Source organism: Alnus glutinosa, chromosome 14, assembly GCF_958979055.1.
Source record: "Alnus glutinosa chromosome 14, dhAlnGlut1.1, whole genome shotgun sequence".
In the NCBI taxonomy this organism is placed as follows: domain Eukaryota; kingdom Viridiplantae; phylum Streptophyta; class Magnoliopsida; order Fagales; family Betulaceae; genus Alnus; species Alnus glutinosa.
Genome location: NC_084899.1, coordinates 6,385,767 through 6,402,483, shown reverse-complemented (window position 1 = coordinate 6,402,483; position 16,717 = coordinate 6,385,767). Strand labels below are relative to the sequence as shown.

The following is a 16,717-nucleotide window of genomic DNA, read 5'->3' as shown; positions in this document are numbered from 1 at the left end:
AATAATACATTTAATTATTATTTTAACATGTGAAATATTTAATTGAAATGAGAAGTAAATTGATGGAGACAATGTTGAAACTCGGGATCTTTGTATCTGATACGTACTATGTTAAATCACCAATTATCTCAAAAACTTAAATTAATAAAAAAAAAAAATTACTTAATTTATATTCCAACGTGACGTTTCAGAGCTTCAAATCTAATTATGAATAAATGTACATGTTGGACTTCAGTAAAGCAAAGCAAGAGAGTTGTTGGCTGAAAAAGATATATGAGCAGGACTTAAATGGGGGTGCATCATCTCCAGAGATATTCTTTTGCATTCACAATCATGAATCATGCATGAATAAATAAAACAATAGTGATACATGTCATTTTTAAAAATTAAAATTTATTGATAATCAGTTTGTAAAAAATTTCTATCCCGCTATACCATACCATATCAAATATCAATATTGACATATTTCTTGGGGAGCATAATAATGGCTTGTAAGACTCGGATATCTCCGGCCACCTTGTTAATCCAATTAGACATCATTTTCTAGAAGAAAAAAAAAACCCATTAGAAGATGATCCCAAGACTAATACCCAGAGGAGCTAGCTGATCGAAGCTTATTGGAGCTCAATGGCATATGAAGACTGGATAAGCTTGTGCAGCAGCAACATGACTTATCTCAAACCATCTCAGTTAATAGTTATCCTTAATCAAACCAATCATGTTAGACCTCTTGATTTCAGGCTTTATGAGACTATCAGTTTGACTGGTTATGGGGATGACTGGTTGGTCATCTCTACCACCAATGAGAACGTCATTATATATGCTATTTCCATTACTCTTTTCTTTGCAGAAAAGTAGGTTGATCACCCACAATGGTACAAGATAGATGAGGATTTGACATTGTATCACCTTAAATTAAATGATTAGATTCACTAATTTCTATTAACTTAAACTTTATGATAAATGATTATTTAATATAGTACATATCAGAGTAGAGGTTATAATTTGAGCACTTTCTTCCTCGTTCACTTTTTATTTCAATTAAATATTCTATATGTTAGGCCTCATCTATTAAGAAAAAGTTTGACTCTACACATGAGCAGGAATTTTAGAATATAAATTGATTAAGTAAATTCATAATTTTCTATAAGCTTAACATTTTAAAATAAAGAAGAAAAGCTTAAATTTTTTGAATAAATGCTGATTTAACCTATACTCTATTATTATTATTATTTTTCCCTCTTTTCCCCCTTTGGCCGATTAAGTATGTTTTACAGTGTGTGGGGAGTGCTCTTCTTTGTCTTTCCACAGTGACATCCTTATCGTATATGTCAGACAACAATAAAAGGTGATGCATATAATAATGTAAGCAATATTTGTCTTATTATGGATATTTACAAACTAGATCTTAAATATAATAATATATATTTTTTTAAGCCCGACAATGATGCACTAGCAGAAGCTGACAGGATTACAATTATGCAGATTACTCCTAATTTCTTATGGCTGGGTACATTCAAGGTGATATGTATATATGCATGTATATAAAAGCCTTCCAAAGTTGGAGGATCAGGGGCTTAAATGCTTAATTAATTGCCTTCTGTAGTCCTGATGCCTCAGAGGGATTATGATTCTTCGCTGTTTTTGGGTTTTTATTCTGAATTCTGCCTATAACCCAACCATGAGCTAACTAGTTTAGGTTCAGTTTGGGATCTGGGGTTGCAAAACCTTCAGAATTTTTTTGGTCTTATCAGATGATCAAGCTTAGGTTTAGTAGGCAACAGGCATACAGGAATGATCTGTATATTGAAAGCCATGACATACAAGATTCTCTGAGGTGGGTTGGCTGTTAGAGAGGGAAATACTAGTGTTTTAGAGTGAAGTTTCCATGGAGAGTCTCAAAGTTTTCAAGAGCTGAGTTTTGTTCACAAGTGAGAGATATTTAGTGGCTGATCGATTTTAGCTTCAGAGGTGAAGTTCATAGGATATATCCGATCGCTGTTGGCCATGAAAATGTCCTTCCACACATTAAATTGCACGACAGTTATTCTAGGAAGTGTAAATAAGAATAAAACCCAGTTCAGAAATCCATCTGTAGCTGCACAAATATCTTCAGTGCCGCCCATAAACTTTGATGAGAGTGGAAACTTGCTTGAATCCAAGAGGAATTTGAGCTCAGGAATGGCTCTAAAAAGATGTCAGGCCCCAAATTCCCTGCTCAGCCAACGAAATACAGTTGGAATCATTGGAGGGGTATCTGTTTTTTCTACTCTGATTTTCTTGGAAAAGCTTGTCCTGTGGAGTTCTAAAGATGGGCAAGAATGTGTACCTTTCGTTGTCTGCAGCGACCCAGCAATAAGTGAAGAGCTTCCTGTTGGCTCATTTCATTCATTCAACAATACAAATGCTAAAATCCAATTCAATCATGCCCCAATAGTCGGGAATTTGCAGCGCAAAAGGGTGTTTCTTGAGCAGTCTGGAGCTCGTTGCATAGTCATGCCATGCCATCTGTCACATGCGTGGCACAGTGAGATTTCTGAGGGATGTTCTTTACCCTTCCTTCATGTAGGTGACTGTGTTACCACGGAGCTCAGCGAAGCAAAGTTCAGGCCACTTGAAGCTGGGAGTGACGTGCGAATTGGGGTGCTTGCTACACCTGCAGCTCCAATCGCTGGTTTTTATCAGGAGAAACTACGAAGTCAGGTATCCCAATTTTTTCTTTTTTCTAATAACTGGGTTATTCGGGACTTCACCCCGACTAGATCCCCGGGATATCGTGCAAAGTGCCCCCTCCACACTAGTCGGGTAATGCTCGAGCTTTAATTATTTGCATTCAATGGGTTGAACCTTAAACCTCATGCACCATGAGGCACCAGATCATCAAGTGACTTGCCACTCGAATTTTGTGGCCGACTTATATTTTTCTGAAGTATAGATTGCTTAATCAAACTAAGATCATGATTAGTAAAAAACCAAATAATTACAAGCTATATGTACCTTGTACGACAATTAAGTGGAAGCCACAAAGATGTCAACTAAGCTTATGTCTGCATATTTGTGTTTATGATCCTCTAGTTGACACTAATGGCCAGCCCCTAAACCTGCTTAAATGACTCATGAGAGTTCTTTAAGGACAACTATACCAACATGAAGAAAGAGAATGTTGGTCATTAAGCCTTGATTCAGTAAGTGGTACAATGGGAAATGATATTTGGGGGACGTTTTACCGTCCCCAACAGGCTTTTTTAATATATGATTTTTGGGGTACAATATATGATTTTTGAATACGTATATCTCTTACTTTCTAAAAAATCAGAAATAAGAGTCATTTGCATTGTAAAGACCGTCAAAGAATAAGAGCAAGATGTAGTATTTTTTAACTCTTTTTAGTGGTGGACGTAGATTTCGACCACGAAACCATCCATAAATCTTTGTCTTTGTTTTCTTTCTCTCTCCTCCGCCGTTCTATTTAATTTTGCATTCTATTATGAGCTTCTTGAATTAGTTGGAATGGGAGTCACAACCCTGAAACTGGTTTTCTTTTGTGCTTGAAACGACCACCTTCAATGTGCAGGGCTTTGAGGTTGTGTTGCCAGACCAAGCAGCCATGCAGCACATTGTAATTCCTGCAATTGAAGCATTGAAAAGAAAAGACATTGAAGGAGCGAGGAATCTCTTAAGAATTGCTATCCAACTTCTCTTGGTGAGGGCTGTGAACACAGTCATCCTTGCTTCTGATGAAATGCATGGTCTTCTGCCTCACGATGATCCTCTTCTCAAGAAATGCATTGACCCCATGGATGCTTTGGCCAGGTCAACTATAAAGTGGGCAAAATCTTCATAAAAAGCTATATCACTGAAAATATGTACAACTTCTTTTGAGTCATCACGGTTGGAATGTACTGGTGTATCAAAAAGCACAGACAAACCAGACCAAAGAACAGCAATGGGGGACATGTGACTCGCTGTGTGTTATAGTGAAATGAGAAGGGCTAAGAACTTGATGAAGGGAGAGTATAGGAGGAATATTCTTCATAAGAACTCCATTACCATAGTTAGAGTATGAGCTGCTTGAAAGATCAATTCAATACACCTGGAGCTGATTAGTTTGATATAATTGGGAAATGTTAAGATCATCTGAATAATCTACTGCTATTTGGGTTATTTTCACCCTTTATTTGGCATGTACTCATTCTATCCAAAAGTACGTTCTGTATTGCTGGCTGTAAGAGTTACGGCACTGCTAACAGATTTCAGCACCAGAATACAAATATTAAAATATATCAGTGAAATAAGGAAAAGGAAAAGAAGAATGAAAAAAAAAGAAAACCTGAGTTTGAGTTCTTATCAATAAAAGAAAACCCTGTAAATTTTTGTTAAACTGTACTGTCCTGGCAAAGATAGGTCCCGTTTGTTTGATAACTCTCTTTGGAGAAGCTTTTTGTTGTTTTAGCAAAAAAGAGTACTAATAAATTAATCCTGCGGTCTTTTATTCTTTCCATAAACCCAACTTTAAATACAAAATATTTACAAAACACTCAAAAGTGGTATTTAAACCGCAGGTGATGGCGACTAAACCCTTTCCTTTCATAGCCTAAATCAAGTTAAACGGAGATCGGAGAAAATGAGACAAATTTTTCCAAACAAAATGCCAATGTAAGATCTTTGAAGGATTCGATTTGGTGTTCAAAGTGGCATTTAAACCCCACATGGGCCACACAACTTTCCCATCTTGTCGAAGGATATAAGGCTAATGTCCCCAATAGGTTATATAAATAATAAATTCATGTGCTGTCTGATATGACTCCAACAATAGGTAATCACGTAGGCATAGACCTTGCTAATTAGTGATATGAAAATAAATTAATAAATAAATAAATAAAAAAATTGAAGACTAGACTTGTGGAAGCAACAGGCTTTGCCGTTAAAACGGCTAAAGATCGTCTGAACACGCAATTGAAAATTGAAAATTCGATTCTTAGTTAAAGGTGGAAAAGTTCAAAGTGAATATGATTTTTATTTTTTCGTTATTTTAAGTATCCGTATGTATATGTATATATTTATTCTCCTTTTCTTTTTGATTAAATATTTTTTTCTTTAAAATAATCAATTTCATTTTGATTATCTAAAGCATGGATGTTCAAAACCGACTGCTCATTGCCTCCATTATGTAATCAAAAGGTCAAATAGGATACATTTGCCATTACAATAAATTATCACGTCAATTCATAATTGAAAGTTCTTTTGAGGACAAATGAGTGTAATATGAGTAAAAAGAATGGAAATCCACGACTGCAAAATAAAAATAAAAATAAAAAATAATTGAAAGAAAGAGAACAGCTCTCTCTTTCTCATTTCAGAGGCTGTAGAATCTATTTACCATCTTGGGAAACAATATATATATATATATATAGGTGGCTGACCTTTGAATCTTTGATGATCAAAAAGAAAATCATTCCATGAATGTGGGATTCTGGATTTCATGCTATCTTAAGAAAGAATTGAGCCGCTACTACAAACTGGACATAGAAGAAGTAGAACCACTAGGTTGTTTGAAACGAGCTTCAACACCATTGATTATTGTATCTTGGTAGACCCAGGAAGAGATGAGATGATGAGCAATAGCAAATGGCCCAGGGATAAACATGGGAGCAAGCTCACCACTTTCCACGTTGAAATCTGCAGCAAAGCTCTGTTCTTTCTTAACCCCCTTGCACATCTGTTCTACCTTGACTGCTGCAGTTTTTTGAGCTTTTTTGTATTCGGCAAATGCCAAAGCTTTTTTCACATCTTCTCTGCTGTGCCACTGAGCATCTACGCCAAGAAAAATATAAACATTACGTAAAAAAAAAAATTGTTAGGGCATGGCTAGATAAAAAGGAATTCTCATCTTGTGAACCCATGAAACTATACAAGTAAAAAACACTTGTGTAAATTATGCAGTAAAAAATAAACACTAATTCTGGTTGATCTCCAAAAACTTTCACAAGACATGATTTTGCTGCAAAATGCATATTTTATACAAATGATTCAGATCATTCACATGTTAAACAAGCCCCTATCTGGATAAACTAAATCCCTGCATCTTAAAGTAGGTTCATTTTCAATGCAACTTTATATTTGTGTACGTGATGCTTGCCTTTTGCTAAGCTGATTCATTTGATGAAGTCAAGCACCAATTATCATATGTACTTGAAATGGACTTTGCCTTTTTCAAGGAAAAGTAAAAGAGTGGTGCCAGAGTACTGCAACCCCTGATGTGGCAGTCCATAATTGGTGAAATAATTAAGCAGAAAATCTGACTTATCAATTTCTCTTAATTATTTCACCAATTAGGGACTGCCACAGCAGTTTGTAAATGAGTTTATAGTAGAAGTTGTCGACAACAACTTCAAGAAGAGCAGTTCATCATGAAGAAGAGACAAGGCAAAAGAAACAAAAGAAAAAAGGGTAAAATTAAACATTGGTAAATGATCAAAGTACCTTCCAACTCCTCCTTGTCCACGTTTATCTCTAGTGATTTTGCATATGCATGAAAGCCAACCATCAGCTGGCATGGCATGCTACTTGGTCCCACTGAGAAAAAATAAAATCAAGAGAACAATAAATCAACAGACAAAAATTGAAAACTACGTGAAGATTTGTATAAACTGACTACATGTGCATCACCCGGGAAATAGTAACCATCAATCTCATCAGTTGATACAGAAAAAGCACAGAGCTGAAAAATCAACTAAAAATTCCAAAAGATACAAATAGCACAGAATAAACAAACACTATAAGTATCTCCCAACTAATGATGCTGTTAGGACAAGCTTATGGAAACACTGCTCATCTGCGGCAGCAGCCAGGTGGGGGAAGCTGAAGCTACAATGAGTGTTCACGGTCCTGTATTTTGGTAATATATATATAGAAGTAATCGAAATTCATTAATAAGTGCAAGGGCACAACCTAAGTACATAGAATGTATACAAGAGAAATACCTATCCAGAAAAAAAAAAAAAAAGAGCAAGAAAATCGTGAAAGCTTTGATTAATGAAAGTAATCATAGGCAGCAATCCAGTGGTACAAGGTATTAAGGGAAAAAAGCCTTAAAGTCCACCATTGTCTTTTCACGGCCTTCAAAACTACGGTCATTTCGTTTTCTCCACATAAACCGCATTATGTACAACGGAATCGTCTTCCACAAAGTTGCACTATGAGAACTACCAAACTGACCTCTCCAACAAGCAAATAGATCTGTCACTCGTCTAGGCATGACCCACGCTAATAACCCAAAATGACTAAAGATAGAATCTCATAAGGTACTAGCAACCTCACAATGGAGTAACAGGTGATCAACAAATTCTCCACTCTTCTTATACATACAACACAAACCGGTACACGGAACTAGGCTTGGCTTGGAGAAAACGATGATACGCCTCTTCCTCATATTATCCGTAGTGAGAATCTTCCCTGACACGGTCAACCAAGCGAAGAACGCCACTCTCAACAGAACCTTATTCCGTGATATGCTCTCCCAAGGGAAATGAGTGCTATCATGGGAAGATAGGACTTTATAGAATGATCTAACATCAAACAAACCTTTCTTGAAAGGGACCCAACAGAGCTTAGCTTCACCTCCCCGTCTCAATCTGAAGGAGTACAAAAAATTGAAGAACGAAGTGAAAATGGTCCCCCTCTCAGTCATGTGCCGCTCTAATAAAATTAACGTTCATCTAATGAGAGTCACTAGAAAACTCTAGATGATTTGTCACGGAAGCATCCTTACAATGTGTAATACTGAATAGCACATGGAAAGTTGCCTCAAGGGGTTGATTACTACACCACACATTGTGCCAAAATCTAATCTTAGAGCCATCACCTAACTTAAATCTAGTATGAATAGAAAACTCCCACCAATCTCTCCTGATATATTTCCAAAGGCCCACCCCATATGACCCATGAACCACGTTAGAGCACCGCCCACCCCATGAGCTGCTGTATTTAAAATCAACTAACACCCTCCACAAAGCCCCTCTCATGCACATAGCGCAATAACCATTCTCCCAAGAAAGCTCGGTTGAACTAAATAGGATTTCGGACAATGAAACATTTAGTTACCTTCCTCAGTTTGTAATACTTAAAACATTTATAATTAAAAACCAAGAAAATAGGAAGAATATTTTTTTGAGATGGTTTATGTAATTGATTCCAGAAGTTTATATGAGTGAGAAGGCGTCTTAAGAGGAAGGTAACTAAGATAGTTTTTACAAAACCAATGGGGCAAGATTGCAAAAACCTCTAAGAATCCATCCTTCAGTGAGTTTGTATTCAGAAGATCAAAAAACTACTTAAAAAAGAAAAGAAAAAGATTGAGGGTGGAATTTAAACAAAATCTTAAGTTTCACATATTGGGATCTCCCACCCAGGGCAATGAAACTTTCCCAGTATGTGCCATTTAATTTGGCATTTTGGAGGTTCTAATGAAAATATAAAGATTATAAGCTAACCAAAACCCTGTTTCTGTTGAACTGACGAATGATCAACAAAGTAAGCATCATTATCACTTATTATAATTTTTTTTTAAAAAAACAAAAAATTCTATTTGAGAAGTCTAAATCACTCCGAAATTTTGGACTTACTAAACTAAAAAGCTCATATTTTCATAAGACAGCCAAAAGATCACATGTTCTTTATGTTTGTGACTTTTTGTTTCAAAAAAGCCTTAAAAATGGAAGTAATGTATTTAACAAAGGCAAATGAATGAAAAAGACACAGAACCATAAAGTTTAAAGTAATGCACTCATAGTGTTAAAACGGTGTGAACTAGGAACATATGAGGAAAATGCATTTGGCATAACTTATACCAGGCCATGGTTGAGAACTATGATATACAACTTCTCCTACTTCAATACCAGTCTCTTCCCATGTTTCTCTTCTCACTGCCTCTTCCAAGCTTTCTCCTGGCTACAGAGAATCAAAAGCCTTAAATCAATTATATTTTTACTAATTATTGAAACAAGATTAAAGAAAAGACTACAATAATGTATCAAACTATAGCTGCATATAATAGAATTTAAAACATTGAGATTCTAGAGGCTCTTGGCTGCAATTAATTTTTTTTTTCTTCGCCAGGATTAGATCACAGAGACAGAGAAGTGTCCCAGTTCAGGCAAAATGATCATTTTCTTCATAAATCAATCTTTGTTTTTAGTACTTTTCTTGGAGGGCTGGGCCATGTAATTTTAATGATGACAGATAAACATGCAACAGTTAGAAGTTGACCAAGCACATACTTCTATAAAACCAGCTAAGCAACTCCACATTCGGGGTACAAATCTTGATTGTCGGCTTAAGAGTGCACGGTCATTCTCTCTATCTATGACCAACATGATGACAACCTGTAATAAATATAAGCCAGAGAAACCAATGTGACATCTAAAGCATTCATTTTATAGGGGTTTTTAATGACCACATGAAGCATAAGATATTAAGCATAATCATACCGGATCAACACGAGGGTAAATCCTCTTTTTGCATAACTCATTTGAACATTGCTTCCGCCTCCCAGCTTCCATGGGGACTGTTTTCTCTCCACAATATCCACAAAAGCGCGATATGCTATGCCATTCTAGCAATGCCCTGGCCTAATCAAACCGCAAAGACCAGGGAAAATACGCGCAGCTCTCAGCAACCTTAACTATGCAATAATGTAGGAGGATAACAGGTAATAAAGGCAAGTCCAACCAAAATACAAAAGGAATATGTCATTCACGAAATAGTCATGAGAAGCATGAATAAGCACACATTCATGTCTAAAGTCATGATATATAAAACCTTTACATTCAGACATCATTTATAGAAATTCGTTTGCAGAGACTAAAACTACAGTCAGACATAATTTATAGAAATCTAGCAGGAACGAATCATTTGAAATCTTTGAATGATTTTAAAAAAATATGTATGAAATAGAAATACAGAAAAAAAATTGAACATAATAAAAATACAGCAAACCGTGACTGTTTATCATGTATTTGTCATGTCTTTGCAGTAACAAAAGATGAAGAAATCTTGTGTTTATCATATATAAAGTTTCACAAGTCAACTAGTCAAATACCGTTGGGTTCCTTGAACTCTTAACGTCAAACTGAGGTCACTTGGGATAAATAACTTTCCCCAAAATATTTGAAATTAATATCTGCACTTACTTTGAGATTGATTCCCATACAGAAGTTTTTTAGTAAATCCCATACAGATATTTGCTTGGTTAACATTCATAAAACTTGTAAAAACAAGCAAGCAGCCATACAACCACATTTAGGATGTTATAGGCTACCAAACCAAAATTTCAATCGGTCCACATATTAAGCACATAAAAAATTATTATTGTTAGAGCATCCGACCAAAGTCTATACCCAAGTTAACCCAACCAACGTGGGACTCTCCAACAACTATCACCTACATGTCATCATTCAACAAAAACAGCAAACTGCATATTATCGCCAATATCCAAATGAATCACAATCCTCATCAAATAGCCATAAGCACTTACATGACCAGCAATAGCCAATTCCCCCATAGCTTGCTCGTCGGCCCAATCGGTTGCCACCATTAACGTCCTCAGCTCCACAAAGCTGAGCTGCTTGCTCCCAAACTCCGGCACCAGACCGCCCTCACCTGAAACATCAATTCCCCAATAGACGACATCGTCGTCAGGCCTCGAACCCAGGTACACCAACGAGTCCTCACTGAGCTGGACCCCAGAATTGGCCAAGTAACCCTTGCAATCAGTCAAACCAATCCAGCCCAGTTGCCAATTTGGTGCCGAGTCACCGAGCCCACCACTGGAAGATGCCAAGGGCCTGCCTTTCCTGAAAGGCAGGACCTTGAAAGTAGGGGAAGAGAGGCGATGGGTGGCATCTGAGAGCTGGGTCCTGAGGGTTTCAAGGGCTGAGATTGGTGAAAATGGGTCTTCGGGTTTTGGGGTCTTGGCTTTCAAAGGATTGCCGGCGAAGGCATGGGTCTGCAAGTTTATTGCCATGGTTGTGTGTGAGAGATTTCTTGTTAGCGTTTGAAGAGAGAGTTTTCTAGAGAGATAAAGGAGGGGAGAGGTGGTTGAGGAAGAAAGGAAGGAGAGCATGACTATCCTGGTCCATTGGGTTGTTGGCTGCGTTTTGAAGAAAGCGAGGAAATTAAGGAGCTGAGGTCAGGGATGACTCATAGCGTTGGAGTGTTGACATGTGTCCTTATTGAGACCTCTAAAAGCTCACCACAGTCAAGCCATGGTTGAAATCAATGGCACCCGTAAACAGAACTTTCTTAAGCTTTATACAATGCTATCAAAGACGGAATTTCTTAAGGTAGAGCTACTGCTGTGTTTGTCAACACTTTCTCCATCTTTTTTTATTATTTTTTATTTTTTTAATTTCTCTCCAAAAAATTAAAAAATAAAAATCAAACTCTTTTCTTTACATTAACAAATAATTTTCTTCAATTTTCTCTTACAAAAATTTCATTCAAAACTTTTTTCACCTTTATACCAATAATTTTAATGCAGGGCTGGCCCTATGGCCAGGCAATTAGGCCATCTTCTAGACTTCTACTGCCCTTCATTTATAAAAGGCTCTAAAAATAGTCCATTTTCCTTTTATGTTTAATTTTTCTTCTTATTTTCTTTCGTCACTTCTATTCTTTTGCTTATTGGTTCTGCCATTCTTTATATCTTTGATATTTTGTATGTTATATTTTTTGCCCTTTTTACAGTTTTGATCGTGTGCCCATTGATCTTAAACAACTAATTAAATCCTACTTACAATTTTTAATCTTATAAAAAAAAAATCAAATAGATAAGTCATATTATCTATTGAGAATAATATTATGGAATAATTGCACCGTTAGTCCTTGTGGTATGCCATAATTATTTTTCACTCCCTATGGTTTAAAAAGTGCATGGGAGGTCCTTGTGGTATGCAATAATTACAAATCGATCCCTAACGTCAAATTCTGTTAAAATTTTTAACAGATTCCGTCAAATACCACGTCAGCGACGATTAGAGCCACTTCCATGCCCTTGTTCATTTATATCAATATTTTAAAATTAAAAATGCCCTTGTTCATTGAATAATGCTATATTTTTTATCACCCAAAATTAATATGACTTTTCAAATCATCATAGGATTAAAATTTAAAAGTGATTTATCCCAAATCTAATAGTAAGTTTAAAAGTTACATCAATTTTAAAAAAGATAAAATGATGATACGTAGCATTCCTTGCACTTTCTGTAACAATCACATAAATATTATCATGTGGTTGCAGTGATCCAGCTTAGTTAATAGGAGACAAAAACGTATGCTAGTACAATCACTTCCAATGAGACAGAAGGAAACTGGTTCCAAAGTGTTACTAAAGATGTGGATATCAAAGCAAGCCAACTTTGAAGGGAAAATTTCAAGCCCAGATCTTGCTTTAATCAAATAGAATTACATTTGAAACATGGACACGCTTATTTGATGTTCTAATAACAAAAGCAACTTCTAATTGCAAAACTATATTTCATATATCATTGAAGAGGAGAAAATAAGCTAAAAAGAAAAAAAGAAATGTAATGACAAGCAAACCTATTAACCTGATCAAAACCACAGATGATCAAATACCTAAAAGAGAATAAAGAATTCTCTTGTTTTCCAGGCCTTTGAAACGATTCAGTATCTCCTAAAAGACCAAACTCTTGAGACTTGGAAGCATGACTCTTTAAAACTTCTTAATCCAACTGAAAAGTTGTTTCTACACAAGAACTTGAAATCAGCTCTCCACTTTGCTCGGCAGGTGTTGCACTAGCGGCACATCATCAAGCCAATCAGCATATATACGATCGATCTTCTTGGATCCTTTCCACTTCAGCAAACACTTCTTACCATTTCCTTCTTCAGTTAAAGTAGGCAGACCTGCTGTGTTAGGTGGAGATGCATCAGTAGCAGGAACAGATTGAGGTTTTGTCGAAATGGGAATGGAGCCCATACTCAATGCTTCCCCTTCAAAATGTGCACCAGGTGCTCGCAACTCTGAAATGGGAATGAAGTAAACAATTTTCTAGCATTTTTCATATAATACAAGCTGTTGGTGCTCATGTATCAACTTAATCAAACCATATATATTTGAAAGAACTTCCTAATTAATCATCTCATAAATATACCTATACTGAAAATATATATTTGAAAGAACTTCCTAATTAATCATCTCATAATACCTATTCTGAAAACCGACACAGTCGAGGGAAAAAACTGAAAGAAGGAAAGTCCCTTCAAATGGAACACTGAATGCATGTTTGTATATTCAGCTGCACTCTCTCAACAATGTTATATCTATAAAGTGGATATCTCAGTGTGTTGGCCTACCATCTGGTTACTCAGGTAATTTAACTAAAATTGGGAAATAATTCCTAAAAAATTTAACTCAATATTGCAACCCAATTAGTTAGTTAGGGCTTTGAAGTAGCCTTTTCACCGGTAACTTTAAGCATATTAATGGACACTTCAATAGGTCATTCGAAATACAAGTTAAAAGATCAAATACAAACTTAACTGACACATAGGAATTTCCTCTGCATAATGAAATGCCAATCATCTGTTTTGTTTCATAATTTAAACGACCTTCATGGAACTGCTAATTAGAAGTTACAAAGATTTCTATTAAAAGGATGTGTTTTAACAGAAAGTACCATTTATTGACAATACCTATGTCAGAAATTTTGATCAAATGTCAATAAGAACGATAACATGAATTTTAACATATATAGTATTACTCAGTATAATGTTCATAATTCTAATTTCAATAACATGCTAGTGCACCTATTGCATGAACGAATGATAAATCAGAGAACCACAAAGCTGATTTCCCAACACTTAATCTGTAAAAGCAAGTATATTATCTTAATAGAATTGTCTCAGTGCCATCTACCTTCTTCAAGAGGAATGTTCAAGGATAATCAATGATAATTAAACATAAAACCAGAAAATGGAGAACAATCTATCAGTAATAATAGCCTTCTGTCAACCATAAACAACTAGATTCGGATGGTGGAACTCTTTTTAGAGAGCTGCTTGGGAAGTGCAATTGTGTTTGAAAGCCAACTCCAAATTTTTTGTTTATCTGGATTCGGGCAAACTCGGAATTTGGTTTGGAAGGGAAGAGCAGTTCATTTTACGAATTATTACTTCCTAGGTATGGAAATGAGGAGGCTTGCTCTGCTTCTTAGGGAATAATACAACCAAATCAAGAGCCGAACCATCTAGTCATGCAGATAACAGTCAACTCTTTTGCAACCAAGAAAAAATTAGTACTAAACCTTAAAATAAGGTCTACACTGTAAAGTTTAGTTCTCACGACTCTTTGCAGAGTCAAATCTGGGCCCTGGAAAAACATAACGCACATGTTTTTCCTTTCCAATTAAGAACTGCAGATATGAAGTGTTTAGAAGGGTCGGATTGGCATTTTATATCAGAGACACCAATGAACTTACAATCTGTGCACTTCAAAAGATAGTGAGATCCCTAAAAATTCACAACCTAAATAAAAAGATCACGATTCATGATTATAAATGAAAAGCTGATGCTACCCACTATCTTCTTTATCGCCCATTTTCATGGCCTACTAAGTAAGTAGAACAATTGCCTTCTGATCAATCACACTTCCAAATCAGAACACAGAAAATAAGTTTGCGAGACAGAAGCATAATAACAGAGTTAAAATGATAAGCTAAGCATAGCCATATACCTGCTTGCCCGTGAGCAAAGTGACATTTATCACCATAGTGACATTGACCTCTCTCCCAACTATTACATATCTTTGTCTTCAAATACGGCTTCATAGGTACTCGGGAAGCATCGGAACCATTGTTCAAAGGCTTATTACAATCGGACAGATTAGAGCCACTGCCATGCACCAAAGATGATCCAGTAGTTCCAATGCTTATTGCCGAGCTCTCCCTAAACCTCCCTGAATCATCCCTAAACTTTCCCGGATCTTCATGAAGAAAATTACACCTGTCCCCATAAGGGCACTCCTCCCCATTATAAAACTTCTTACATAGCTTTAACCTGTGGATTATTTTCTGGTCATCATCCCAATTTCCAGACAATCTATCTTCCCCTCCACGCAAACCAGCAAGTTCTTGCCAATTGGGTGGGGGTTGCCTCATATCTTCAATACCATGAGCATACTTGCAATCCGCACCTTTACTGCACATACCCGCCATAAAAGTGGTGCACATCTTAGTCTTGTAGAAAATGTTGCTTGTGCCTCTATTGACTAGAGGATTTGGCGGGTTCAACCTAGAACTCATTGGGGGGCAGGGTAAAGCATTTGATTGGCTGTCCTCTGAAATTCTGGGCCTCTTGAATGTTTGTAAATGCAGGTCGACTTGTTCATCGTTCATCGGGACTTGAGGCCAGACACCAATGGCAATGGCATCACTGCCTGCAGCAAAACGCTGGGACTGCGCCATAAACGGAAGGCGAGGATCGGGAAAACTCATACTAGAAAAATTTTAAGGCCTGAAATCAAACCCAATCTAGTAGAAACTTTTCCTTGCAATCAAACAGATCAAGATGAATACTTTTGGGGAAAAAGAATATCGGAATCAATAAAGACACCCAAAACCCCGCAAAGGTTTGACGGATAAAGAAATGAAAAATCAGAAAGCCTGGACCAGATAATGATCAAAGAACATGCAGACACAAATCAAGAATGCTAAATTCGAAATCTTTTGAACGAAATTAAGAAACCAAGATTGAATTCAATGAGAAGAAAAGTCAAATTTCAGAGATTGAGAAAGAAAGACCAGATTAATCTTTGGGCCAAAACAAGATTATATTGAAGAAAATAAGGAAAACCCAGAATCGAATTCAACGGCGTTTAAAGAATCATTGATAAAAATGAATTTCGCTGAAGAAAATTGAGAAACCCAGATTAAACTTGGAATGCTGAAGGGAATTACAAAAGCTCAGAACCTTCACATTTATATCTCTCATAAAATAAGAAACCCTAGGGACACTCCAAATGTGGAAGCGGAAGTAACAGTATATAAGAAGGCAGCAGAAGTTTAGTGGGAGTCAAAACCCTAGCCGCCTTAGGACAAACCCTAATTGACAAGGAAAAAGGAAAAATTCTATAAAGTTTCAAAGCCAAGAAGCAGTTGGAAAGCTAAAGCCCTAAACGGCTAAAACCCCTAAACATATCCCAAAACCCTAAGATTACGGGTACGTCTAATTAATCGGAGTTAGTTTTGCTTTATTAATCGGGGAGATCACCTGGTGGGGCCCTGGGGGTGACTCTGGTGAGTGGTGAGTCACTCATCTTAACTCAGATGGGCCTGGGCCTAGAAGATCTCAGAGCCACGTCCAAATTTTACATGGGCCTTTAGCAGTCTTTGCCCGAGATATGTGGATCACCCCTAAATGATAATTGGCCTAAAAAAAATCTATAACAGTGCCAAGAGTAAAAAAAATAAAAAAATATTTTCAGAAGAACAATCAAGGCCTAGTTTTAGGTTTGAGTGTAGTTACAAATTCTGGAGATTTTACTACGAATCATTTACAAATTGGTGTGGTAGTACATAATTGATTAAGTAATTAAGCAAAAAATCTGACTTGATATTTTAATTAATTAGTAGTTGCCCCTTTAGGTTTTTAGCCCCGAGAAATTGATGTCATTGCATGAAGGTATTAAATTGATGAG

At 36.4% G+C, this 16,717-nt stretch overlaps 3 protein-coding genes across 4 annotated transcripts; 1 reads left to right on the top strand and 2 right to left on the bottom strand.

Annotated features, from left to right (window-relative positions):
- The first annotated feature begins 1,507 nt into the window (after window positions 1-1,507).
- Window positions 1,508-4,216, top strand: LOC133857732 (uncharacterized). The gene is made up of 2 exons (XM_062293062.1): window positions 1,508-2,703; window positions 3,575-4,216. Exons 1-2 carry the CDS (start codon window positions 2,008-2,010, stop codon window positions 3,842-3,844), a joined length of 966 nt encoding a protein of 321 aa, XP_062149046.1. The 5' UTR covers window positions 1,508-2,007; the 3' UTR covers window positions 3,845-4,216.
- A 923-nt stretch (window positions 4,217-5,139) lies between these two features.
- On the bottom strand, window positions 5,140-11,285 carry LOC133857404 (nudix hydrolase 19, chloroplastic). The gene is made up of 6 exons (XM_062292665.1): window positions 10,535-11,285; window positions 9,489-9,629; window positions 9,279-9,383; window positions 8,850-8,949; window positions 6,484-6,576; window positions 5,140-5,814 (listed from the first exon to the last, which is right to left on the bottom strand). The coding sequence occupies exons 1-6, from the start codon at window positions 11,120-11,122 to the stop codon at window positions 5,513-5,515; spliced, it is 1,329 nt and encodes a 442-aa protein (XP_062148649.1). The 5' UTR covers window positions 11,123-11,285; the 3' UTR covers window positions 5,140-5,512.
- A 1,235-nt stretch (window positions 11,286-12,520) lies between these two features.
- LOC133857976 (zinc finger CCCH domain-containing protein 39) lies at window positions 12,521-16,233 on the bottom strand. Of its 2 annotated transcripts, none has more exons than XM_062293374.1 (2): window positions 14,756-16,233; window positions 12,521-13,044 (listed from the first exon to the last, which is right to left on the bottom strand). In XM_062293374.1, the coding sequence occupies exons 1-2, from the start codon at window positions 15,513-15,515 to the stop codon at window positions 12,785-12,787; spliced, it is 1,020 nt and encodes a 339-aa protein (XP_062149358.1). In that variant the 5' UTR covers window positions 15,516-16,233; the 3' UTR covers window positions 12,521-12,784. The 2 variants fall into 2 exon arrangements, with proteins under 2 accessions (XP_062149358.1, XP_062149359.1); XM_062293375.1 differs by having other exon boundaries at window positions 12,521-12,930.
- Window positions 16,234-16,717: the final 484 nt, after the last annotated feature.

What these genes read in the sequence shown, in the direction of transcription:
- LOC133857732 (XM_062293062.1), top strand. Translation starts at nt 2,008, where the DNA reads ATGAAAATGTCCTTCCACACATTAAATTGCACGACAGTTATTCTAGGA. An exon ending in AGGAGAAACTACGAAGTCAG is followed by an intron (nt 2,704 to 3,574) that starts GTATCCCAATTT and finishes TTCAATGTGCAG; the next exon opens with GGCTTTGAGGTTGTGTTGCC.
- LOC133857404 (XM_062292665.1), bottom strand. Translation starts at nt 11,122, where the DNA reads ATGCTCTCCTTCCTTTCTTCCTCAACCACCTCTCCCCTCCTTTATCTC. An exon ending in TAGTTCTCAACCATGGCCTG is followed by an intron (nt 6,577 to 8,849) that starts GTATAAGTTATG and finishes ATTTTTTCTCAG; the next exon opens with TGGGACCAAGTAGCATGCCA. An exon ending in GGACAAGGAGGAGTTGGAAG is followed by an intron (nt 5,815 to 6,483) that starts GTACTTTGATCA and finishes TTCTTGGCGTAG; the next exon opens with ATGCTCAGTGGCACAGCAGA.
- LOC133857976 (XM_062293374.1), bottom strand. Translation starts at nt 15,515, where the DNA reads ATGAGTTTTCCCGATCCTCGCCTTCCGTTTATGGCGCAGTCCCAGCGT. An exon ending in CTTTGCTCACGGGCAAGCAG is followed by an intron (nt 13,045 to 14,755) that starts GTATATGGCTAT and finishes TTCCCATTTCAG; the next exon opens with AGTTGCGAGCACCTGGTGCA.